Genomic DNA, 26,323 nt, shown 5'->3' with positions numbered 1-26,323 from the left:
GCCAGCAGAACTTCAGTTTTCTGGTTATTAGCCAGATCTCTTCCTTTGACTCATGAATTCAGCTGTGAAACTATATTAGCTTTTTCTGAACTGTGTCTATTTTGGGTTATGATCTTGGGCAGAAGAAATAACTGCTTTTCTTATTTTGGGGAGATTGAAGTATACCCTGTTAAGTTCTTGACTTCTTCTTTTTTAAAAAATGTCTTTGTTCCCTTGTCAGCTTCCTCTACTCTAGGCTTTGCAGAGAAACTTGCCTTTGTAGAGGAGTATGCAGATTTCAGGCCAGTGGGGGGCAGTGTGAAGACTTGGGTTTTGGCTTTGCTGTGTTGCAGGGCCAACCCCCTAGCATTCAATGGAGTGAGGCAACTGCCGATAGGCAGTGGCAAGATGTTGTAAGGCTAATAATAATAATAATAGTAATAATATTTTTTTATTTATACCCTGCCCCCCCAGCCAAGGCCGGGCTAACAAGCAATAATAAAAATAAGTTGAATGAATGCAACTTAAAAACAAAATTAAAATACAACAACATTAAAATAATATTAAAATGTAGCCTCATCGCAGGAGGAGAAAGGAAAAGAAAAAAGAAAGAGGGGGAGGGAATCAAATTGGCTCCAAGCCAAAGGCCAAGCAGAACAACTCTGTCTTACAGGCCCTGCAGAAAGAAATCAGATCCTGCAGGGCCCTGGTCTCATGAGGCAGAGCGTTCCACCAGGCTGGAGCCAGTGTTGAAAAGGCCCTGGCTCTGGTTGAAGCTAATCTAACTTTCTTAGGGCCCGGGACCACTAGGGTGTTGCTGTTTATGGACCTTGAGGCTCTCCGTGGGGCATACCGGGAGAGGCGGTCCCATAGGTACAAGGGTCCTAGGTCGTGAAGGGCTTTAAAGGTCAAAACCAGCACCTTAAATCTGACCTTGTACTCCACCAGAGCCAGTGCAGCTGGAAAAGCACTGGGTGAATATGCTCCCATGGCAGAGACCCCGTGAGGAGCCTCGCTGCAGCATTCTGCACCCGCTGGAGTTTCTGGGACAGCTTCAAGGGCAGCCCCGCATAGAGTGAATTACAGTAGTCAAGTCTAGGGCTCTGTGGGCAACACACAGCTTGTCATGCTCCTGTTAAACTAGTTTAGTATAATATTTTCTACATTAGTTGGCAGCGGCTTTCCGGGGTTTCAGACAATAGACTTTTCCCAGCCTTACATGGAGGCCATAGGTGCCAACTCCCTGGGACCCTGGGTGCCCAAGCACCCACAAATTTCTCCATGAAGGGTCCAGGCACCCACAAATTTTGATGCCAAGGAGCATACATGCTGTATGGCACCCACGGCCCCTGGCACCCATGGTCGTGGGGCCAAGTTAGCACTTCTGGTGCAGGCAGCAGAGGGTTGAATTAGGAATCTTCTGCTTGCTCCACCTCTGAACTCCGACTCCCCATTGCCAGTGTTAAAGCAAGATTCTGCTCCCAGTCCAGTAGTTCCCTGCCCATAGAACTGTGTGTGTATGTCTGTTTTGGGTGAATGTCATATTGTCTTTTACATCAGGCAGCAAAATGTTTTGGGCCATACCTGCAAGGTTGGAATAGCTCTGACGCCTACAAAAATGGCTGCCCAACATTGTTTCAGACAAGTATTGGAGCAAACTTGATTAATTTAAACCTAAGTCACAGGAGCCAGCTCCTAGGGACCAAGGTCCCTTCGCCCCCACAATAAAAAATTTGAGGGGGCTGCCCCCCCAGTTGATGGGCAGTGCCATTCAAATGGTGTGTGTGTGCCGTGTCATGTGATTATATGGGGCAGGGCTTACCTGCCTCCCCACCCCAATATTATATTTAAGTTGACACCTCTGACCTAAGTCCATTTTAGTGAATGCACATTGTTCCCTAGTGTTAAATTTTAGACTGGAGGCTCTTGATGGCAAAAACCTGTCCTCTTAGACTTTTAAGTGCTAGATATAATACATTCGCTATAATCCTATACATGCACAAAGCATATTCTGAATAAATAAGCTTTGGATCACGCTGCAGGATGAAATAAAATTATCTGGCATTAGTATAGATAAAGCAAGTGTCTAAATCTAGTTTGTAACTTGGGGTGATGGGTAACTGAATAAACAAAACTCCTTTGAATTCCATCTCCAGGTGCCCCTAGGATCCTGAAGACTGACCTCTTTTCCTTGGGAACCAAAAAATGTCTTCTCAAAACTGTTCTAGTTCTCTGTCACTGAAAGACATATTTGAAAATGGATTTCTGATTGGTGCTTCTGGTTACAGCATCTCTCCGGGTAGCAGCTGTTTCCTAGAAATGAGCAGCATCCCCCAGCCTGATGCATGTGACAGTGCAAGCAAGATGCAGAATGTGACAAAGGGGAGCTCTCTGGCTCTAAAGGCAACAGACTCCTCCATCAGCAGCACAAAGGAGAACCTGCAGGCCTCATCGGATGCTCTTGCATCTTTCTGCAAGACTCCCATCCACCCATGTGCCTTTGACTTGTCAAGCTCAAGCTCTGCAAATGACAGCAAAACCAATTACACAGAGGGTGTGTTCCACAATACCAAATCTTCTACTCCATGCAGGGAAGATAATCCCTCTAAACCGACAACTGAGAATATGTCGAAGAGCTCTGAAATAAATGATGTTGCAGTCTTCAAGAAGCCGCCACCGCCACCACCAACATTGGAGATCTCTGGAATACAAGCCACTCTGGGCAATGTACTTTCTCCAGAAGCAAGCTTAGAAGAATTTGGGTCCCTGGGCTCTGTGAAGCTTGATACACCATCTCTGGAGATGTCAAACCTTGCCATGCCTCTGGGTGGTGGTAGTGCTGTGTCTGTTACCATTACAAGACAGTAGACTCCTGCACTTTGATCTAATGTTTCACTGGTTGGGCAAAAGCCCCAGGTGGTTTGCACCATCCAGCCGTCTTGCTATGTTTCTTGCATTCTCTTTTCTAGCTAACAAGTGAAGCATAAATACAAATAAAGAACTGGTCACATAAGGCACTCATGCTACATGGACAAAGGCATGAAACCATCTGATAAAGAAGTACCTGGACAACTCTGTCCTTTTCTTGCTGAAGGTAACTCAGAGGCCTGTGTGGTCAACCCTAACTGGTAGCTGAACAGCCATACTTCAGAGCTGAACAAGCTTTAGGGGGATGTTTTACAAGCCCCAACAGCCAAGAGGCAACCGCCGCTCCCCCCTCCAGCTGGTGGTAAATGGTTGTTGCTCTGCTAATGACTTGGAAGTGAGACTTGCGTATGCTGTTCAGCTTGTTGCAAGATTAGGTATTTTATGTAAACAGGCAGTACCATTTCTCTGGACAACATTCATACCGTCTACTGTAAATAGAACATCATTGATTTCCTAATTATCATGTCTAGTCTACTCTGGTCTAGTTGGTACAGTGCCACATGGTTTTTGATCACGTGTAGTGATACCCGCATGATTGAAAGCTTTTTTCCAGTGAGCACTTTTTCACATAGTTATTTGTCATGGCTTCCCCATACAATAATCACCTTAGTACAGGGTAAAATGATTTTACACTTTTGCAGTTCTGCTTTGGGTGACTGCCATCTTAAATACAAAGTTAAGTTTACACATGCTGCAGTGGTTACTCTGTAAACAGAGGCCTGTTCCCACTAGGAGGAGAAGTTAAGAAACATATTGCAGCAGTTATTCTAAAGCCCATTATTCCAATTGCATATTTTGGAGTGTGATGTCAAGAAATTGTGCTCATCTAAAATGTGGGTTGCAACATACTTGCTCCCCCAGCCTACTTCAGTCTCAGTTTACCCTTCACATCTATTTACTAATTCTCAGGGGATTGTAATAATGGCAAGCAGATCATAACCTCTAGAATGAGTCTGTGAAGTGTTCTTCAAAATGGCCATACTCTCAAGATCATAGCCTTAGTAACAGAACACAATTCTTTTCATCTTTTATGTTTTAGGATTCACTACCCTTATATTTTCAATTATCCCTCCAAGTGAGGAGGGACTGAGGCCTGACTGACCAAAATTGCCAAAGCAAAATTCCACATTCAAAGCATCCTTTTGAAAGAGGCTTTTTTTTCTTTTTTAAGAGGATCAGAAATCACCCATAATGGTGAGATGCCATGTATGAATCAAATCTAAAAGTGAAAGTTTATAGATGCAGTTTACAACTTTGTAGCTTTCCAAGTCTTGGTATTTGCCCTGCAAACTTATTATGTTGCTAAAATGCAGCAGTTGGAATGCGCATCTTTTGATTTCTTAAAATTGTATGCATTTCTCGTGGCTTCTGACTGTTACTTTTAAGTATTCTAAACTCTTATAAGTTTTGCCAGCTCTGTCATGCCATGCATCTGTCAAGGCAGATAAGTGACATTAAAGTCACTTTAATCTGAAAAGGAGCAAGTGCCCAGATGAGGTTGGAAAAACCACACACAGTGGGTGGGAGACATACACTTGCCTTTAGAATATACTAGGCATCCCCAACCTTCAGCTGTTTTGGACTACAACTCCCATCATCCCTGACCACTGGTCCTGTTAGCTAGGGATCATGGGAATTGTAGGCCAAAACATCTGGAAGGCTGCAGGTTGGGGATGCCTGGAATATACTCTCCTAAACATCCACTCCAAGGCAATCCCTAACTTGCAAGAGGATTTACAGGACATGGTTGCAGCAGGGGAGCTACAGTAAAGAACAAACAAGGCCATTAGTCAGAATGTGCAAAATCTTGAGTAAAAAGGAGTAAGCAAGCTTGTGACCCTACTTATAGGTATATGCTATTTGTTGTATAGCCATGCTTTTACCTTCTAGATTATCTGCCTCTTCCCCACTGTATATGCATACTGTATTAATCCACACACAGAGACGCATTTAAAGGTGACAGCTAGAAACAAGAATTTTAGGTTGTACAAAATGTGATATTTATTTGTTTATAAATAGAAATATTAAATATGGAATGCTTCATACATAAGAAATTATCAAAATTATTGCTGCCTATAAGGCAATCCCTCATTTGGCTTCGGCATTTTAGACTATCTACATATTTGTAAGGTAACATAGGGTACAGAAAATGGCAGGAAGAAGCAAAGCAAGCCAGTTTATTGAAGGGAAAAAAACCAAAACAAAATAAGAGAAGCTGTTCTATTATCCTTCCCTGTGACATCAAATTTCCTTTCAAATATTCAAAAGCCACCCTGGAATCCAGCTTCACTTGTATCAATATCGTGCTCCTTTAAAGAAAAGAAAAAGGATATTTGTCAATACATACAAATGACTCTAGGCTCCTTTGCATTTTCAGGGTCCAAAATAAAATTTAAATGGTCTTGAAGGTTTTCAGCTCCTAGACTTTGGGAACAATGTATCGGCCCTGGGCCATAAACTCTTGCCCATGTTTAACAGATTAGGAGCACCCTGAAGGCTCACACACTCTTCTTCCCCACTCTTCTCATGTAAATTCCTCTTCCTATTTGCACAGCTGACTATCGATGTCCGTAAAAATGTTACCACTAACCAGTTTGTAGTCACAGCTAGAAATGGGATTGCAAACTCTGGGTTTAGACAGCCCTGGTTAGCATTAACATTGGTGCACATATAACACTGCCCGAGGGTTGCCGCTAAAATGAAGGAGGGAATCTGGCAGTCAAGAAAGGAGGAAGCATAAAGTCTAATATGCTCAACTATCAACTAGGTATTTAATATTGCTTTCTATAAGGAGCACACAGAATCACAAAAAAGCTAGAAAGAATTCTCTCCACCCATCTTTTTTTTTCTTCTGAAAGAGGTGTTGGAACAGAATACTCAATTAACTTGAAAAGCAAATTAGATAAAGCTCAAGTCCTATTTTATTATTAATTTTAATGTGGTGCCTCCTCTATAGATTACTGAGATCAGGGAGTCTGTTTCCCCAGAAACCTGGCTTTCATATCTTTCCCAATGACCATTGGACAGGGCTTCAAGAAAAATGCCTATTAGTTTACCTGATTTAACTTCTTGAACTCCACCACTTGGAAGAAAATGTGCTCCAGGATATGTTTGGCATCTTGCTGCTCCTTTGGTAGTTTGTTAGTTACCCCTAGGATGTCCCCACATTTTCTGACATAGAATTCCAGATCATCTTCAGTGCCTAATAAGGACATAAAAGTAGCATAATACACACAAAATTTGCCAAATCATTTAAAGATATTATATGGGTTTCCACAAGCAGAGAAGGGATGCAGAGCCTATATGCAGCCACACATTACTAGACCACAGGATCCTTCATCCCTGACCACTGGGGCTGGGCTGGTGGTAACTGGTGTCCAATAACATCCAGAGGGCTACATATTATCTATCCTGATCTAGAGTACCTCCATTAGCATGGAGGAAACAGATGTAAAAGATCTGGTTTTCTTAACAAAATGCAAAGCATTTTGAAAAAAAAAATAAGGCATGCATAATATGGAGGACTTCAGTAATTTTCAGCTTTCTAAAGTGTGCCCTGGAGATAAAAGTTTGAGAAGCTCTTCATCTAGAACGTTCCCCTGCCCATCCCACAAATAGTTTAGCAATCCCAAGTTCAAATGTTTGCACTACTTACATTTGTTTGTTATTTGAGCAAGGCGAGCTTTCTCAGAAGAGAAAGTTTCATCCAAATCAAACAGGTCCAGGCTAGGAGGAGGCAGCTCTCTGAAGGCCGGTGGAAAAACCTAGTAAGAGATTAGGCAAAACTTAACAAGCTGAGTCTGCCCATACTTTTTCAGAGAAAAAGAGCATTGGTGCAGGCTCTAATTAAACTACTCGCATGCTGTAATCTTGTTTATACAATGTAAGCTTCAGAAAGTAAACTATTCTGTTTATAGCCCCTTCAAAAACATATACAGGTTTGACATTTCCAATTTCTACTTCGGGAAAATCAGTGACATTCAGCTTAAGCATTTTGGTGAGACGAAAGCAGGCACCCGATTACTTGTTTCCTAACCACAGGATGTCAGGTCTTGGAAGGGTTAGAGTGTGTTCAGGGCATAGCCTGAATTGAGAGAAATGTGATTAGCTGCAAGGACTGGACACATAAAATAAGTCAGGCTGTCCATGTAGGAAATATCTAACTTTGAGGAATGATGGGCAGAACATAATGTCTGGGTTAAACTTTTCCTCATTTTTACTGCCTTCCTTTGAAAAACAAACTTTTGGTCACCTACAACAGCATTTCCCAACCGGGGGCCATATGCCCCCTGGGCCCTCCCATTTCAGGCGTCGGGGAAATGGCTTCCTCCCCCCCCCCCAATTGGCTGTGCATCAGAAGAACAAAGCAATTAGAGTCCCTTGCCAGTTTAAGACTGTTTAGTGATCACAGACAAAGAACAAAACAGCCATTCTCAAAGTTAAGGCGCTCCCAATTAAGTCTTCCTCCTACTTCTCCCTGAGCCATCCTTGTCACTTCCCCTTCTGGCAACCTGATCTTGCAACCACTGAGCCTTCTGCGCAGTAACCTTAGCAAGCTCTCTTTGCCCTTGGTGAGAGAGGCTGGACAATTTCCAGTGAAGGGGAGCCAGTTATCTCTCTCTTCCTGTTCTGTTTCTCCGTTCCCCACTCAGCTCTGCCCAGCTTTTGTCTTCTGAATTATGTCCCTCTGCAAACCAATTCTCTAGATCTATACTGCTCTACTGTTCCTGGGCAGCTTCAGGATCCTGGTCAGGAGCAGGAAGAGGGAGAGGTTCCCACCATTCCTCATCAGAGCTGTAATCCTCAGTCTGATCTCTGGCACCCCAGGATATTCCAAGGGGTCCACAGGTGAAAAACACATAAATGGGACGCCATGGCATGAGACTAGGGAGCAACAGAGGGGAAGTGAAAAGTGAAGAAAATAGAAAAGTGACCAAGAAAAGAAAAAATAAAACAAAGAAGTGAAGAAAATAGAAAAGACAGAAGTAAAGGGAACAGAGAAGTGACCGTGATTCCCAATGGATGGAGTGCCACACGCACTTTGCAGCGACGTCGCTTCCAGTTCCTTCTCCCTCCCACTTCCGCACTCCACCACTGCATGCACCAAGCTGTCCACATGTTGTTTGTCACGGGCAATATGCGTGGCTGCAGCAGTGTTAGTGTGTGGGGTGCTGTTTCTTCGTGCAAGTATTACTGTGAAAGGAGGCATGTTGCTGCATGCAATTGTTACTCAGCCTCACGCAGAATCGGCTCAACATAATGGACAGAGGTGATCTTCAGTTATCCCTCGCAGCAAAAGAACCAGATATAAAAAAGCTTGTTTCTGGTCACCAAGCACAAGGGTCACATTGATCGAGAAATACTTAAAGTATAATTTTTTTGTATTTTGTAGAAATTATAAATATATATATAACATGTTCTATTTACAAACAAAACATCTGAATAGCTACCCTTTCTGCCAGTAGGACAGGGGGGCCACAGGAAGGAAACAAGGTCAGAAGGAGGCCACGGTAGGAAAAAGGTTGAGAAACACTGACCTACAAGTCATAGACCTGCTTCAACACACATTGTAACTTTCAGTCATTCCACCAAGATGACTTGACCTGCCTGATCCTCTCTTCCTACCCAATAAGCCTTGAACTCTCCCTGCACTATATATTGTGTTGCCTCTTCTGTTTCTGAAATCACCCATCTGTTCACCCTACTCATAAATGCTTGTAACCTTATTTCCTTCCTCTCCCAGGACAGTTACTTACAGCTGGCTGAAGTGCAGGCAACGGAGTTTCAAACTGAGGCTGAATTAGTTGGAGCGGTTCGTATTTCACATTCAGCTGCTCATAAGACCTGCAACGTATAACAATGTGTAAGGTTTGCAGCATTGGCTAAAGGTTTTTTGCTTTGGAGTTTTGTCATGCGTTAACAACTTTTACTATCACCACGAGTCCAGGATAGATATTAATTTAACTATGCCAAAAGTATAACTAGGATTAGAAGTGTACATGGGCAAAACCCCAAATTTAACCACCTTTCTGCTGATGGTGCATAACATGTTGAAATTCAAGTCAAAGTGCTGATAGTGAACCTTAAAAATGCTGAACAGCTTGAGGCCACGTTATATGAAGGACTGCATCTGCCCATATGAACCTTGAAGACAACAGCATCAGAAGCTCTGCTTCTGTGCCACCATTAAGATTGTTAAGATTGGTGGACACCAAGGATAGGGTCTTTGCAGTAGTGGCCCCTGTTCTTTGTAACTCCCAAAGGATACACAGTGGCCCTTTCAGTCTTGGTATTCAAAAAGACTTTAAAAATCCTACCTGTTTCAAGTGGCTTTTACCTGATGCACTTTGCTGCTGATTCTATTGCCTATTTTATACTTCTGCCTACTATTGTATATTTTAAATTTTTAAGAAGTATTTAACAAAATATATTTTTATTGTAATTTAATGTTTGTGTTATTGTTCTCCATCTTGTCCTCCACAGCTTGAGAGGACTCTGTCCTCAAAGAGCCTATAAACAACGAAAATAATGCAATGAATAGGCCCTAAAATCTATTAAACTAAAATGAAGAAGAAAAAGACACTGAGTTGGATCCAGACTTTGCTGTCTGCAAATGGAAGATCTCCTTTTGTACACAGGAAACTTTTGATCAGGTGTGTGTGTGTGTGTGTGTGTGTGTGTGTGTGTGTGTAATGTGACTTCTGCTGATTCTCCCAGCCCCCAATCCTCTGGAGCAGAGTTTCATAGGGTACAAAGTGATGGGGAAAACTGGTAAAAGTTGCCTCCTCACTCCTGCTGCTGGCAGCAAAATCTGGATTCAACCCATTGTTTTGGGAAACATAAATGAGGTCACCAACTTGATGATTTTCGGAAGTGCAGTGGTATCCAGCTGGTAAATAGACATGTCAAAAAGTGTTGTGAAATCTCGTGGATTTTCATCTCCCTCCTGCAGGCAAACTCGCAGTCGCTCTGACAGGGTTGCTATATCTGGAAGCATCGTATAATCAGATATCTGAGGAAAAGCACAGAGAAATTGCTGTGAACAAAGAGACAGCTCACACTAAAAATGGAACCTTTCCAGTGAGCTAAACAACTACATGATAAAAGAAATGCATCTTGAATCATATATCATATATATACACTTAAGAGTGTGGATTTTAATTTAGTTTGGCCAGTTTTCTAACCATCATAGTTATGAGCACTTATATACATCTCTTGATATAGGAAACGGATTTTAAAAGCTTCTTCAACAGTTAAATAAGTTTGGTCGAAATAAATTTATCTTTTGTACGTACTTCTAAATTCACATATATTATGATACCTCTATATTTTTCATGATAAAACCTATTTGTTGATGGCAGACATCATAGGAAAAAAACTTAGCTTTACTTTTTCATCTCAGTGTATTCTTCACAACATGACATTACTACAAACTGCTAAGTAATTTTAAAGTTTCGGATAATTGGAAAGTTGAAACAGTGATAGAACTGAATAAACTTTACAGAGTGTCAGGGAACTGACATCAGAGGAAAGGGAGTTGGTAGGGCTCCCAGAGACTGGGAGAGAGTCAGCAGCCAAAGCAGGGACCAGCAGGGGGAGCGAGGGGTCTCTGGAGGAGGATCTCAGTAATGCTGAGAGAGACGCAGCAGCCCAGGCAGGAAACAGCAGGGGAGAGAAAGGGGTGAGAGACACGTCCAGCGAAAATAGCGGGGAGGTGTCAGAAGCAACTGTAGGGAGACCCATTCTTCGCCGGAAGCTGCCACGTCGTGAGTCCAGGAGACGCGTTTCCGTTAAGGAGCTTCTTTGCTGGAAACGCTTCCGCAGGCAGCCACTGTCAGACTCTACTAGTGACTAGAGCAGACATGTCTGAGGAGCTCTGTCACACACAGAGGTTTGTGGAGCCGCACAAACTCTGAGGGGGCACAATTTTAAGCACAAGCAGCTAATCATCCCCTGACAGCAGTCTGACAGTCTCTGTACGCTGCCTGTGCAGGAGAAAGCATCATGAGCAACCCAGCCGGAACCGGAGAGGCAGGGGTTGGAGCTGGTCCAAGCTTGGAAGAAAGGTATCAAGCTCTGGAGGTCCAACTTGCGCTGCAGACGGCGAGGCTCGAGGAGAGAAGGGCTCAGGATGCAGACAAAAAGGGGAGAACCACTCAGTTCCCCAGAAAGGTACCAGGATTGGTGCAGAAGTTTGGGGGGGACCCCAAGGATTACCATGCCTTTAGGACAGAGATGCAATATGCCCTTAATGTGCAGTTTGATGAGTTCCCTGATGAGGAATCGCGAGTTGCTTTCGTAATTGGGCATCTTGAGAAGGGGGCGCGAGACTGGGTTCGACCCCTGATGGCAACGCACAATGATATCCTAAAGGACACTATGAAGTTCTTTCGTGCAATGGATATCATGTTTTCCAGCGATATTGAGGAAGGGGTGGTGCGCAGACAGCTAATGGCTTGCAAGCAGGGAAGCAGATCTGTCCGTGAGTACTGAACTGAATTTACCATGCTGATTCACAGATTGGGGTGGGATTTATCGGCGGCACCCATTCAGATGCTATTTGAAGAAGGTCTTTCTTCGGCTGTGAAAGACGAGCTGTCCCGGAGCCCCAGGGCGGTGTCTATGGATCAGCTGACCAAATCTGCGCTGACCATTGGAGCGCGCCAGGAGGCAAGAGCCTTGGAGAGGCGGGAAGGGAGAGGGGAACGTTGGAAGGAGTTCCGCATTCCAGACATTCCTGAGCCAGCTTTCCCGCCGGCAGAGCCGATGGAAATCGGAACAGCCCGCGCGCGCGCAGTTTCAAATCCCAGTGAGGGGGCTAAGAAGGAGGGAAAAGGAGCCCGGAAATGCTATCTCTGCCAACAGCCAGGCCACTTTGCCAGAGTCTGCCCCCAGAGGAAGGAATGGCAAGGGATGGTGGGAGCTGTTGAGGGGGGAGAGCAGGGAGAAACGGAGCATGTAAAAGCCAACGCCTGGTTGCCACCGTCAGGGCACTGCAGCCAGGCCAAAGAGCAGTGAAAGTGCCCGTGCCAGAAGCTCCTCGACCTGCTCTAGTGATTGAAGTGTCGCTAGAGCTGCAAAATGGACACCCCCTAAAAATAAAGGCGCTGTTGGACTCAGGCAGCTCCTGCAATTTTATGAGCAAGGAGTTTGCTGCTGAACACCAGATACAGACTATCCCTTTAAGCAACCCCCTGCAGGTGACTACGATCGATGGCAGGGAACTGTTGGGAGGAGGAGTCAGCTTGCAGACCGTCCCAATGATAATGAGGGTGGCAAGGCACACAGAACTGATAGCGTTTAATGTGGCCACCTTGGGAGGCGCTCCCATTATTTTGGGAATGAGCTGGCTAGCCCTACATGATCCGCTGGTGGGCTGGCATCAAAGAGTGGTTTCCTTCGGTTCAGCACATTGCTTAGAACACTGCAGGGGGGAAAAGGGGTCAGCAGGGGCCCAAGCCACCCTGGCAGGGACTGAAGTAATGGAGAAGGGGAAGGTGCCACCACAGTATGCTGATCTCAGCGACGTGTTCAGCGAGAAGGAAGCTGACCAACTACCCCCGCATAGGCCCTTTGATTGCCAGATCAATTTACTCCCTGGAGCACAGCTTCCTGTAGGCAAGTTGTATGCCATGTCAGACAGGGAAATGCAGCAGTTGCGAGAGTTCATTGACAAGAACCTGAAGAGAGGCTTCATCAGAGAGTCCAAGGCAGCGGGGGGTAGCCCAGTGTTTTTTGTGGATAAAAAGCACACGGACAAGCCGAGACTTGTATGTGATTTCCGGCAGTTAAATGCAGTGACAGAGCCGGCGGCTTTTCCTATGCCCAGGATTGATGATATTTTGACCAGGGTGCGGAAAAGAAAGATTTTTACAAAGCTGGACCTAAGGGGGGCGTACAACCTGATACGTATAAGGAAAGGGGATGAATGGAAGACCACCATGTTCACCCCTTTGGGGGCATTTGAATACCTCGTTATGCCTTTTGGATTACAAACAGGCTCCGCGTGTTTTCAAGCCTTCATGAACCACGTACTGGGGCCTTTGCTCTACAAGAATTGCGTGGCCTTCTTAGATGACGTGTTGGTGTATTCGGAGAATGAGGAGCAACATGTGAGAGACGTCAGAGAAGTGTTGAGCAGGCTGCAAGCCAACAGGCTGTGGGTGAAACTGGAGAAGTGTCAGTTTCATACCAAGGAGGTGGAATTCCTGGGGTACCGCTTGTCAGACAAGGGGTTGGCCATGGACCCCGGCAAGGTTCAAGCAGTGCTGGAATGGAAAACACCCAAAACCAAGAAGGATGTGCAGAGGTTCCTAGGGTTTGGAAACTTTTATCGTAAGTTCATCCGAAACTTCGCCCACCTGACGGCGCCCATCACGGACTGTCTCAGCAGTAAAAAGAAGTTTGTTTGGACAGGGGAGGCGGAGCGAGCGTTTGAGGAACTGAAAAGGGCCTTCGCCTCTGATGAACAACTTCTGCATGTGGATTTACAAAAAAAGCTGAGGGTCGAAACAGACGCTTCTGACAGAGCCATAGGGGCGGTGCTTCTTCTGCAGCCGGGGAAGGAGGAGTCAGAGTGGCGACCGTGTGCCTTCTTTTCGCGAAAGCTGAACAAATCCGAGAGGAACTACACGGTGTACGACCGGGAACTTCTTGCGATTCATGAGGCTTTCCGGAGATGGAGGCACCTGCTAATTGGTGCACAACATAAGGTGCAAGTGTGCACGGACCATAAGAATCTAGAGTATTGGAGAACTGCGCGAGTGCTCAACCAACGGCAGTTGAGATGGGCCCAGGAGTTCTCCAAATTTAACTTTGAGATTTGTTACGTGCCAGGCCCAGAGAACGTTAGGGCGGACGCTCTCTCACGCAAACCTGAATATTTGGAGGGGGAGGGTGCACCCGAAGAGACCCATGTCATTCCCGAGGACCGCTGGGTGTGTGGGGCGGCATTGGTGGGGCAAAGGGAACTGGTAGAGGGAACGGTGCAGGATGAATACGCCCAGGACAAACTCAGGGGTCTCAGGAGGGAGGGAGACAAACCCGGGGGTTTTGAGGAGAGAAACGGGGCGTTGTACTACAAGGGAGCGTTATATATACCTGAAGGGGAATTGAGGGAAAAGGTACTCAAGCAACTGCACGATAGCCCCACAGCAGGGCATTTTGGGCAACACAAAACCATGTGGCTGGTTACCAGGGAATTCTGGTGGCCCAAGGTCAGGGAAGATGTGCGGGAGTATGTGAGAGGGTGTGACCAATGCCAACGAGCCAAGGGGGAGAGGCGGGCACCGGCAGGTTTATTAGAACCACTACCCACGCCGGAAAGGCCATGGGAGGCAGTGGCAATAGATTTCATGACTGATCTGCCAAGGTCCAGAGGGAAAACAGCCATCATGGTTGTGGTAGACCTGTTAACCAAGGTGGCCCACTTTATAGCCTGCTCACATGCGGTCACAGCGGAAGAAACCGCTAAATTGTTTGTGGAAAATGTGTTTAGGCTGCATGGCGCCCCCTTGAGGGTGGTTTCTGACCGAGGGAAACAATTTACTTCCAGGTTCTGGAGGAAGCTCATGAGCTTATTGCATGTAGAGGTGAATTTCTCAACTGCCCGTCATCCAGAAACCAACGGGCAGGCGGAAAGAGCTAATGGTGTCCTCCAGCAATATTTGAGGTGTTATGTGAATGACAGAGAGAATGATTGGGTGGAGAAGCTGGCGTTGGCAGAATTTGCCTACAACAATGCAGAGAACGTGTCCACGGGGATGAGCCCCTTTTTGGCTAATCACGGGTGTCATCCCCGAGCCTTCCCAGGGGGGGAAGGGGAGAACTGGAGCGTTCCAGCTGCAGAACAGTTCGTTGAAGAAATGGAAGCGATCCATCGCCAGCTCCAACTTAATTTAAACAGGGCGAAGGAGGAATATAAGAGGCAGGCAGACAAAACCAGAAGGGAAGGGGAAAGCATTAGGGTGGGGGACCAGGTGTGGCTGTCCACCCAAGGGTTACCATTCAAAGGGGGTTGTAAGAAGTTAAGACCCAAAAGGCTGGGCCCATTTGAAGTCACGCAGCAGGTCAACCCAGTGGCTTTCAGACTCCGGTTACCGAACCACATGAAGCTGCACCCAGTGTTCCACAGGTCGTTGCTGTCACCGTATAAAGGGGACAGAGAAGGGAGGGTCAATAGGGGACCAGCTATGGAGGAAAAAGAACACAGCTACCATGTAGCGGAGATTCTCGATTCCAGGTGGAAGGGAGATCAAGTAGAGTATTTGGTAATGTGGGAAGGGGAGCCGGAGTCGGAAAACATCTGGGTCATGGCAGAGGATGTAGATGACGAGGTTTTGATAGAAACTTTTCATCAGAGATTCCCTCGTAAACCTCAGCCAGTGGCGAGGTTCCGGAGGGAATACTTCGCCACCACCGACGAAGAAGAAGAGTTGGAGGGGTTCTCTGATTCCGAGGCGGAGGAGGATTCAGCGAGCCGGAACGAAAACCGATGGAGGGAAATGTTCGAGACATCTGAAGATGAAGAGGATTCTTTTCGGGGTTTCAGCTCCTCACCGCCCAGAGGAGAGAGTAGGGGCGGGGGGGAAGGGGGCCCTGGAGGGGAGGTGGATGTCAGGGAACTGACATCAGAGGAAAGGGAGTTGGTAGGGCTCCCAGAGACTGGGAGAGAGTCAGCAGCCAAAGCAGGGACCAGCAGGGGGAGCGAGGGGTCTCTGGAGGAGGATCTCAGTAATGCTGAGAGAGACGCAGCAGCCCAGGCAGGAAACAGCAGGGGAGAGAAAGGGGTGAGAGACACGTCCAGCGAAAATAGCGGGGAGGTGTCAGAAGCAACTGTAGGGAGACCCATTCTTCGCCGGAAGCTGCCACGTCGTGAGTCCAGGAGACGCGTTTCCGTTAAGGAGCTTCTTTGCTGGAAACGCTTCCGCAGGCAGCCACTGTCAGACTCTACTAGTGACTAGAGCAGACATGTCTGAGGAGCTCTGTCACACACAGAGGTTTGTGGAGCCGCACAAACTCTGAGGGGGCACAATTTTAAGCACAAGCAGCTAATCATCCCCTGACACAGAGCAAGTGTAAAAATCAACAACTCAACTTTTTGTCTTTAAGTTAAGAGTAGTCAATGGGGTCCACTCTAGATGTTATCAAACCCCCAACCCACATCAGTCCCAGCTCCCATGGCCAATGGTCAAGGATAATGGGAGTTGGAGACTGCATCTAGAGGGCACAGCACCAGCTACCCCTGCTTTCAGCTTATCAAGGCTTCCTTCTTAGCAGGGACAAAAAAAGTAAAAGAGGCAAAAACAGAAATTCAACAAAGTTGGCAGCTATACTTTATGATATACAAAGCTAATGTTACTAAATAATGTTAAATTAGTTCCCCTTACCTCGGGATCTTCTGCATCAATCTGGTTTAAATGGATGTCGCTTGTTGTAAGCCACTGGAACAGTACATCCTAAGAAACCAAAGAGCCCAGTTATAATTGTGGAATTCTTTGAATTATCAATATTAACAGTGCAAAAAAAGCACAACAAAACAACAACAACAGAAGTTCCTTGGCATATTCAATCAATCACACTCAGGAGATGACACATATAGGTAAATTGGCTGGAAGCAGGAAACATTATTTAGAGTAAATGATTACAAGAGAGGTGGTGGCTGCATTCTGATGTCACACTAAACCAGTCCTGTCTTGCATCCCTTTCCTAGCCACCACTGGCAACCAGGAATTCTACAGTGACTGCAGTGGAACTGCTTCCAGGTGAGTGAAAGCAAGAGAGTGTTCTGTTTTGCCAGCCCAATCATCTTCACTACTGGCTGCAGAAGTCTGTCATCTCCTCCATGGCCAGTATGGAATCTGGTCTGGCTGATGAAGCAGAGTGCTCTGTTTCATTTCTCTAGCTTGATCAGCTCCTACAGCCAATTGGAAGCCGCGGAAACTCCATCATATGTTTGGCTTCCAAAAACAGTTTGTAAACCGGAACAGTCACTTCCGGGGTTGCGGCGTTCAGGAGCCAAAACATTTGAGAACTAGGCTGTTCGAAAATCAAGGTACAACTGTATTGCAAAAACGACTACATACCATAGCGTCCAAAAGAATTAAGTAGCAAAAACTTCAACTTGATATGGTTGAAAAGACAGCTCACTCTGCTGAATAACTCCTAAACTTCAAATAAACCTGGTCAACTGATCATTAGAGGGCATACATTAGCAATGAAGTTGACAACAGAGGCTCACCATAATCTTGCTGTTTTCTTCTTTTTCCAAATACTGGTCACTGAACATATGACAAGATCCTAGTACAGCTAACTTGCCACCTTGATTCTATCAAAGAAGAAATCAGTAGAACAGATTTAATAACTTATACTGTACATCAATGCTTTGTCTTACCAGGTGTACTTTTTATATTACACTCTTTAACATTCTGCATTACATTGCAGGATTGGGGAATCTGGTCTGACCAATAGGCCAGATTCCTCTGTCCACAACACCTCACAAGCCAGATGTGACAGGTGACCATGGTATTTTCCTAGATTGGCTGTGTGGGATAGGTATTGGAGGCACAGTACTACAGTAGCTCTTTGAATTCCACCTCATTTGTCTTGAACAGATTCTACCATTTTCTTCAGAATCCTCTTGCACACGTTCTAAGCTGCCAACATCCTTATTATACCATGGTGCCCAGACCTGGACACAGTACTCCTGATCGGGTCTGACCAAGGCAGAACAGAGCAAACTATTACTTCCCTGTATCTAGACAATAGACTTCTGTTAATGCAGCCTAGAATAGGCTGGGACACTAAAAATTAATTTGCCTCAGTTTTGAGGACACCTTATACTCATATTACATGTTTCTATGAAGGCATTAAAAGCTCATACAGATTATGAATGCACAGACACTACTGGGGACAGCATGAAGAAAAGATTACAAGGCATACTTGTTTGGAATGGCTTTAATAACTGGGATAAACTATGTGTACAAATGTCAAGTTATCTTGTTTTTATCCATCTCAGTTGAATTTGTATGGATGCTTAACATGCTGTTCCCTGTTCCAAATATTTTGGGATAAGCTAAGAAAATAAGGAAGTAAATTCAAATGAACATATTTACCATACATTAATTAAAGTTAGTAAATTACACTAAAAATGAAGTAAAAGTATGATGATGTAAATTTAGAACAGGGCCTATCTTTAGTTTTATTCACCTTTCAGCATTTTGTCTTCAAAGTGTTTTAGAAATGGTATAATTATTATTACTAATGACTGATAAAACGGGGGAGGAACTGCAATAACAGTTCAATGTGCTTCCCAACCCCGGTTATAGGTCAACTCTTTTCAAAGGTTCCAACATAAAGGAGCTTTTATCTGAATGCTTTCCTGCTAAAGTTGCACAAGATGTGCAAGTAACAGAAATTATGAACGAAGTTACAAAATATCATGTTTTACAAGTATTTGATGGCTCATGCAGTTATGTACCTTAAAGTGATAAAAAGCCAAGATGGGTCTATTAAGAGGAAAGCAGACAGATCCCGTGGACAGAACAGCCACTGCTGGTTTCATCACATTAAGTGTAGCACCAAATGGATACACAAAAGTGAGAGCCCTACAAAATAGTACAAAGACTGCCATAAGCATTTTTTATATTTCACATAATTGCAACACTGTCAAACACAATCAACCATTCTCTCTGTCCACACCTATTCATGTTCTTCTGCTGGTAGGAGTTTTTTTTTCTTTAAAAAAAGAAAAAAGATACCTTGTCTTTGTAACACTCTAGAATCAATTTTGATGGCTTAGATCCAAAGAACGAAAAGTGGACGAAAGGTGCATTTGCACTGCTCAGCAAGCATTCACAGAAGTCTTCTACTTCTCCCAGGGCAGTACCACAATTTAGCAGAGGTTACAATACTGTATAGACAACATACTGAATAAGGAAGGAAAAAGGCTGAAGTTTATAGACTCCAGGCCACAAGAAAGTCTTGAGAAGGAACCTGTCCTTCAAAAAGAGCTTGTGACAATGCAATAACTTCTTGGGATTTGGGTGTCTCTCTTTAAAAACAGTGCTCTTCCATTGAATTGTGAGTGGAAGAGGCCTTCCAATAGTGGATCCAAATCAGTAATTAAAAGGACTATACTTTACGGTGTATTAAAATCCTGTTTTTCTTGCTTTCTGTGGTGACATGTTTAAAGCATGTATAAAAAATGTCCATAAACACTAAAAATTAATAATAATCCAGAACATTGTGCAAAACTGTTCCCTTTCTTGGATTTTGTAGCATAACTCCCCTTAAGCAGAACTTCAAGAGGCAAAATACAAAATCTTAGGCATTAATTAAAATATTCTACATATTTCAAGAGCACTTCCCACACAATGCTTTATTATAACTTTTTGGAATGAACATTGATGGCATTTGTAACATGGCTGGGAAGAAGGTACTTACTGTGAATCATTTCCACTGTTGTCTTCATCTATTATCCCAGACACTGTTTTTCCGGCAGCTCTACTGATTTCCCTTATAGATGGAAACCCAAAAATAACCGATTTGTAGTTGCAAAATATAGCAGTTACACAAGATAAAATGTGAATGCACCCACACACCATCCACTATCAAATACTTACCGATTTAAAACTCCATTGGAGACCAAAGCTTCTTTAGGATGGAAGTATTTATAATACACATTTCTCACCACAGAGTCTTAAGAGAAATGAAAAATAATATTTTTTCCAGTAAGATGCAGCGCTGCAAAGCATGGGCTATGGATTCTAGATCCTGGTTCTCTCTAATTGTATGAAGGCTGATGTTGCCAACAAAGCACCTTCTGACTTCATATGATCCCCCCCACCCCACCCTACTAAAATTTGGCTTGAAAGAAGACTAGTAGCCAATTGACTAGGCTGCAGTGTGTGCCTGGCTGAGGTGTGCATGTGATGCCCACAACAGTTTCTGTTTGCAAATGTGCCCATGGTCCTTAAAAAGCTGGCAAATCTCTCATATTTTCCTTGTGGCAGCCCATAAGAAGATGCAGATGTACAATCATAGCAAAAGTACAAATGGAACAGTCACAAAGAAAGATAAGAGGTGCAGTGGCTCTTTTGCTGTATCAGAAGCAATTCATCAAGCTATTCACTTTAGGCCAAGGCAGTTCTACATCACACATGAATCCATCTTCCCCAAGCCCTTGCACTGCTCTGTTCTTGCATCCGCTGAATGCAGTCCATGCACTGAGGCCACAGAGAGGAGGGGCTGCTGAATATTCGAATGTGCAGTGCACACAATGGTTTAAAGAAAAATGAAATTTACAGTGCAACGGTACGCAGCAAGAGATACAGCAAGAGATGTTCACTTAGAGCCTAACAGAGAGAAACTCTGTGGACCTTGCTCTCTGCTCACACAGAGTTCAGGCCTGCCACCATACCAAATATCCCTCAGACTTGGATGTAATTTATCGCAGTACTGTTCACTTGCTTAGTATTTTCAAAATCAGCAAACATGAAAAAGGGAAGATGGCAAAGCTACAATCATACTCTGTCGCTAGCTCTTTTGGGACCTAGCAATATCAAATTAATAAAGCGCACTCAAATTGCTCTAAGTTGGGTCACTTGTTTGTGGTTTCTGACTATATGATATGTAAACATTCCCAAGACTGACCAAAGAAGAATGCTTGTCCTCAGGTCAGTTATTACCATTATTGACCATGATCCCATATTCTTCCAATAAAAAGTTGATGTTGGTGTCATATCGAGATTCACCACCTTCTCCCAGCATCACCAGGATATCCCCACCACTTTCTAGATACTTCTTCAGAACCTCAAACTGTAAAGGAAAAAAAGCAACAAAGTCTTGAGTGCCAGGATGAAAGGTTTTCCTGCTTTTACAGAATTTAACCCTTGAAAATTAGAATAGCAACACAACACAGCTTGCACATCCTTACAAATACTAAGTCCCCTTTGGTAAAGAAACCCCATCTTATTATTCTTACAATACAAAGGGGAAATTAACCCCAAAGATGGTTAAATTTTAAGCAGTGCAAATAGGCATTTAAGCTAACAAACTACCTGCTGTTTGACATACAGCAGAACAGGGTTAACTTTAGTCTTCCATAGTCCACTTTCTTCTCTTTTCTTTATTTTTCATCTGTGAGTCCACCAATATGTTTTAAATTTATCAAGTATGAGTGCATACTCAAGGTCTCTTTACAAGTTATGGCATAATTAATCTGCTCTAAGGAATTCTGAGTAGGCATTCATGTTTAGTGCTTAAGTGGATTACATTCAGGCTGTAGTCCTAAAACTACTTACCTGAAAGTAAGCCCCATTGAATCCAACAGGAGAGACTTTTGAGTAGACATGGTTAGAATTGTACAGTTAGGGCGGTATTCAGATAAATAATTTTGTGATTGTCCCTTTGCACGCTGTCTCCAGATTTACTGCAGAGGACTGGGGTAACGTGTAGAACAGATTTATGGGGTGCACAGGGGAGGAGAGGGGGAGAATGTTCCACTGCATAAGGAAAAATCCTTGCACTGACAGAACATGAACCTTAACGCTACACTGAATTCTGCCCTATGTCTAGCACTCTTTGCAAAAATCCCAACAAGAAGGCATTAGGTAATCCATTAGTAAACAGTGAACAGCCCACCTAACATACATACAGGGTACAGCACTGTGGCTCAGACACATTTGCAAGGCACCAATCCTGCCCCAGATCATACAAAACAGGGTGGCCAGAGTGTGCATCATCCTGCTCTGCTTCCATGAATCCAAAAGGCCTATAGGATGTGATGCAAGAAAACCACTGAAGCAGTTCACAGGATCAAAATACTAGACAGGATCAGCAAGGTAAATAGATCTTTAAACAGTTATTGAAGTATTTAAGACAATTACATACTTCAGCAGCTGTGAACTTTTCTCTAGGTCCTGATGTAATCCAGAGTTTTACTCCGGTCAGCTTTTCTGAAGTTATTTCATCTTTTAAACTATGGACAAATTAATAGAAGACATGTTACCCAACAACACATATCACTGGCAAACCACAATTCCAGGATTAGACATAGCACAAAGACAGTGATCGTGTTTTGTTTTTTCTCAGCAGGGAGGAGGAAAAGAGCCATTTTAGTTCAGGCTGAACTATGGCTTACTGTGACATGCATGCTGGGTCAATACCTCAATTGTCTAGGCAGATGTTGCATTATAAGGTATTTTTAATTTTCTTCTCTACTTTGAAAATGACTACAAAAATAAAATAAAGACTGATGTCCTGAACAAGATTACCAAATCTCATTCCATTATCAAAATGTTCAAGGGAGATATATTACAAACCACGAAGACCTAATAATAATAATAACAATAATAATATTTTTTATTTATACTCTGCCCTCCCCAGCCAAGGCCAGGCTCAGAGCAGCTTACAAGCAATAATAAAAACAAGTTGAATGATTACAACTTAAAAACAAAATTAAAATACAACATTAAAATATTAAAATGTAGCCTCATCGCAGGAGGAGAAGGAAAAGAAAAAAAGAAAGAGAGGGAGGGAATCAAATTGGCTCCAAGCCAAAGGCCAAGAAGAACAACTCTATCTTACAGGCCCTGCAGAAAGGAATCAGATCCTGCAGGACCCTGGTCTCATGAGACAGAGCGTTCCACCAGACCGGAGCCAGAGTTGAAAAGATCCTGGCTCTGGTTGAAGCCAATCTAACTTCCTTAGGGCCTGGGACCACTAGGGTGTTGCTATTTACGGACCTTGAGGCTCTGCGTGGGGCATACCGGGAGAGGCGGTCCCGTAGGTACGAGGGTCCTAGGCCGTGAAGGGCTTTAAAGGTCAAAAGCAGCACCTTAAATCTGACACTGTACTCCACCGGGAGCCAGTGCAGCTTGAAAAGCACTGGGTGAATATGCTCCCATGGCAGAGACCCCGTGAGGAGCCTCGCTGCAGCATTCTGCACCCGCTGAAGTTTCTGGGACAGCTTCAAGGGCAGCCCCGCGTAGAGTGAATTACAGTAGTCAAGCCTGGAGATGACCATCGCATGGATCACTGTGGCCAGGTCAGGGCATATATATGTATATAGGTATATTAAGCTAAAAGCCTCATTTCACTTGCACAATTATCCCCACAGTGAAGTTGAAGGGCTAATGCTTTAAAGAACAGGGGCTTAGACCCATCTCAAAAAGCTATGGTTGAGGTAAGGCTTGAATGTAAAACTATGAAACCCACACTCTGCCACTATCCTACACTAACAAAATAAGCTTGTTAAAATCTGCAATCAGATATACAGATATTGTACAAGATATGAGGAGAGCAAAAATTTAACTGTTATGGGGTAGCCGTTGTCCTGGGTACTTTCAAGCATTTTTATACCTTCATCAAACTTCTACGCTGGTCTAGAAACAAAAGATGGCTCGCCTTCTCCTCTCAGAACAGCAGTAGTAAAAAGCAGGAAGCTAACACAGATCAGAAAAAAGAAAACACTACATACTCCACTCACCTCTGTATCTTCCAGTTGCTTCGAAGCTTTTTTTGTAGAATCCTATAGCCATTGTTCATAGTAAAAATTTCCTTTTTAGAAGCATTGAAGACGATTATATTACGAAGTTCTCCCTCCATAGTTACCTCAAAAATGAAAGAGCACAGGCAAATAAATAAAAAACAAAGCAAAAGGGAAAAGTGCTATCATTATTCAGAAATTCTAAGAACCTTTCCCAGATTAATGTAGAATTAATGAATACCCACAATTAACCAAATAACATTATATTTTATTGATTGATCTAGCACGCTGGAAAGAAAGAAAATCTGGGTTCTCTGCAAGGATTTTTTACTTCCAACTTTCCAAATACCCAAACCTGCCAAAAAGAATGCTAGTGAAAATGAAGAAAGCTTGGGGCGACAAGTGTATTTTTGAGTGGTATGAGTGTCAGCTTTGTTTGGTTCTTAGCTATGTCTTTTTTACCAGGCTACAGCTGGTGGATCTACGAGGTCTAGTAGAAAGCAAAGCAACCCCACTTCTGTTCCAGCAATTGGGACAATAAAATAGTAGGCCAGGATCCCTTCTTCTTGAGCTATATTACTACACACTATATAAACTCTCTCCAAGGGCTAGTTCCCAGGACTCTTTGGGGAGAGCTATAGCAGTGAATAAACTGGCATAAAATCATTACAAGCTTGCAGTGCTGAGATTTCCTAAGCATTTGTAGTTCGAAAAATGAGGGTAATTCTATCAGTAAGTCTATGATTTGGCACTGAGGAACAGAAATACAGTAAGTAGATCTGGAAGCAAGTAGGAGTTGCATCTAGTAATTAAAAAAACAATCTGCCTGAAATTGCATTTTTACAAAGGTTTATCTTAATCCCATTATAGAATCTCCCTCTCCAGAGGCTGAAGCATGAAGAATCATGATGTATCTGGTGTTTTCTGACACAGCCATGGCACGAAAACATGGATCTGAGGCATTGGGTAGATTTTTCATATAGGTTTTGTACAGAATGCCACCAAAACCACTATGACGTCTGTTGTCACAGGCAGCACCTCAAAACTCAGCGTAAACAGAGTGCTTCACATTAACAGCATTAACCATTGGCTCTAGGCCTAGGGGGCACAAATCCTTACAGATTCTTGAACAGAAGCCTCTCCCTCAAACCACCATCAAATCACATTACATCTGTATCCTCAGACCATGCCACAATGTTTCTGGTGTTGGCTGGCATGTTACAGGTGTCATGTTTTTAATAGTAGGAGGGGTGTTTTTTTTTTTGGGGGGGGAATCAGTATAAAAATATTGCAAGTTTGCTGCACCACAAAGTGTGGGCTCTATTCCTGCACTGCAGGAGATTGGACTAGATGATCCTCAGGGTTGCTTCCAACTCTACAATTCTCTGATTCTGTATGATTCAATCTGTTAGGCGCAGATTTGATCTGTGATTTGATGGTGGTTTCCATGTATCCTGTTTTTTAAAAAATCAAATTCAATAGGACTCTTGGACTGGAGTAATGTTTGTTTGAGGGGGCTTTTGTTGCTGCTACTGAATTTTTTTTGTACATTTGTTTTGGGTCTTATTATGATTTATGTGGGAATTTTCCAATATGATTGCATGTTTTTGGACGTGTTTTATTTATTGCTGCTGCCTGCTTTTGCTATGTTTGTAATTATGCAATTCCCGCCCCGTCCCCCGTTTGTAAGCCGCCTTTCAGCATGGTTTTCCTGGCTACGGAAAGGCGGGAGGCAACTAAAATTTACCAGCTCGGACTTCTACAAGGTCCCAAGGTGAGGGGAGCCAGGGTCGTGCCTACAAAGTAACCCTCCGCCTCCATAAATGGTCCCGAGGGAGGGGGAAGCACCTCTCCACCGCCACCACAAAAGTTGACTTACCTGCGGGGTCGCCACCATCCTTTCCCCGTCCCCTCCAACCGCGGAGCAGCAGCAACGCGCGGTAACTAAGGGCCTTCTCCCTCCCTAGCAACGCGAGCCCTTTCCGTCTGCGCAGGCGCCCAAAGCGGCTTCGCCGGCAAAAGCAGGAGGCGGGGGAGAGGAAGGGAAAGCCGTGTTGCGTCCGACGTGATGACGACACAGGCCCGCCTAGAGTCTCCTTGAGCTGCAGGGAAAAGGCTCATTCAGCGGTGGAATCTTCCATTCTCCATGGTGGAGGGGAGTCCGGCAACGTCGGCAGCGGCAGGAACAGGGAAAATCCCTCTTGGCAACGTGTGTTGTTGTTGTTTTTTTGCTTTGGAAGAGTTTTGGAATCAGCAGAGGGCACTGGATGTGGTGTAGTGTGACTTGAAGGGTTAGACCTAAATCCCAGCAATCTCATTCTCCCCCCTCCCCACTTTCGTGCTGAGTAGCAGCACGTTCCTAACATGTACTGTATTCTTCTGTTGGTCATTTTGTCACCATTCCTTGTGTTGTCGCGTCAGCTCTCTTGGCAACTCGTACCCGTTTATGGTTTATGTTTTATGTTTACTGGCAAGCAATAAATACATAAGCAACAAATAAATAAAATGGAGCCTCCCTCCCACAAAAGGCAGCTATTTACATATTGCAAAAAAGAGGAAATGGATCACACCCACCAACACCCACAAAAGGGCAGACATTGGCACATGCTAATTACTATGTATAGGTACAAATTCAGAAATAGCTGCTGTGTTTTAAAGAGAAATACAATATATCTCACCACCGTGGGGAGACGATGACCTGTGTTGCTTGCTCAGTCTGTTGTTCGGGTGCTGAAAGTTGTTGGCCCCTGCCCTTAAAGCTCTTTTATCTTCAAACCGGACAGCTCTTCAAGCAGAGGACTGTCTTTAGTAAACTAGCACACATGGCCGTTTTGAGCCCTCACTCTTCCCCACCCCTCCAACACACCCACACACCCCTGCTTATGTGATGCGTATGGTTTGTTCTCACCTGCTATGGAGGAGAACACT

General features: G+C 44.2%; 2 protein-coding genes across 9 annotated transcripts in view; one reads left to right on the top strand and one right to left on the bottom strand.

Moving 5' to 3' along the window:
* LOC309534148 (uncharacterized protein) overlaps positions 1-26,323 on the top strand; it is a 344,509-nt gene that overhangs the window by 51,772 nt on the left and 266,414 nt on the right. The window lies entirely within an intron of this gene.
* On the bottom strand, positions 4,884-25,430 carry IFT52 (intraflagellar transport 52). Of its 2 annotated transcripts, XM_082227523.1 has the most exons (14): positions 25,275-25,430; positions 23,396-23,520; positions 21,799-21,886; positions 20,595-20,724; positions 19,530-19,605; positions 19,351-19,422; positions 18,386-18,512; positions 17,147-17,233; positions 16,296-16,364; positions 9,765-9,919; positions 8,664-8,751; positions 6,563-6,671; positions 5,964-6,109; positions 4,884-5,216 (listed from the first exon to the last, which is right to left on the bottom strand). In XM_082227523.1, the coding sequence occupies exons 1-14, from the start codon at positions 25,290-25,292 to the stop codon at positions 5,169-5,171; spliced, it is 1,338 nt and encodes a 445-aa protein (XP_082083649.1). In that variant the 5' UTR covers positions 25,293-25,430; the 3' UTR covers positions 4,884-5,168. The 2 variants fall into 2 exon arrangements, with proteins under 2 accessions (XP_082083649.1, XP_082083650.1); XM_082227524.1 differs by lacking the exons at positions 18,386-18,512; positions 19,530-19,605; positions 20,595-20,724; ... (1 more) ...; positions 23,396-23,520; positions 25,275-25,430.

The sequence above is a fragment of the Podarcis vaucheri genome (assembly GCF_965113315.1).
Source record: "Podarcis vaucheri genome assembly, chromosome: 6".
Classification (NCBI taxonomy): Eukaryota; Metazoa; Chordata; class Lepidosauria; order Squamata; family Lacertidae; genus Podarcis; species Podarcis vaucheri.
Note: the sequence above shows the minus strand (reverse complement) of the source record. Positions and strands in the feature narration are given on the sequence as shown.

Excerpts from the sequence above, each read along its gene's own strand:
- IFT52 (XM_082227523.1), bottom strand. Across the intron at positions 21,887-23,395 it reads AGCAACTGGAAGATACAGAG|TTTAAAAGATGAAATAACTT; the intron begins GTGAGTGGAGTA and ends ATTTGTCCATAG. Across the intron at positions 18,513-19,350 it reads AACAGTGGAAATGATTCACA|GGCTCTCACTTTTGTGTATC; the intron begins GTAAGTACCTTC and ends ACTATTTTGTAG.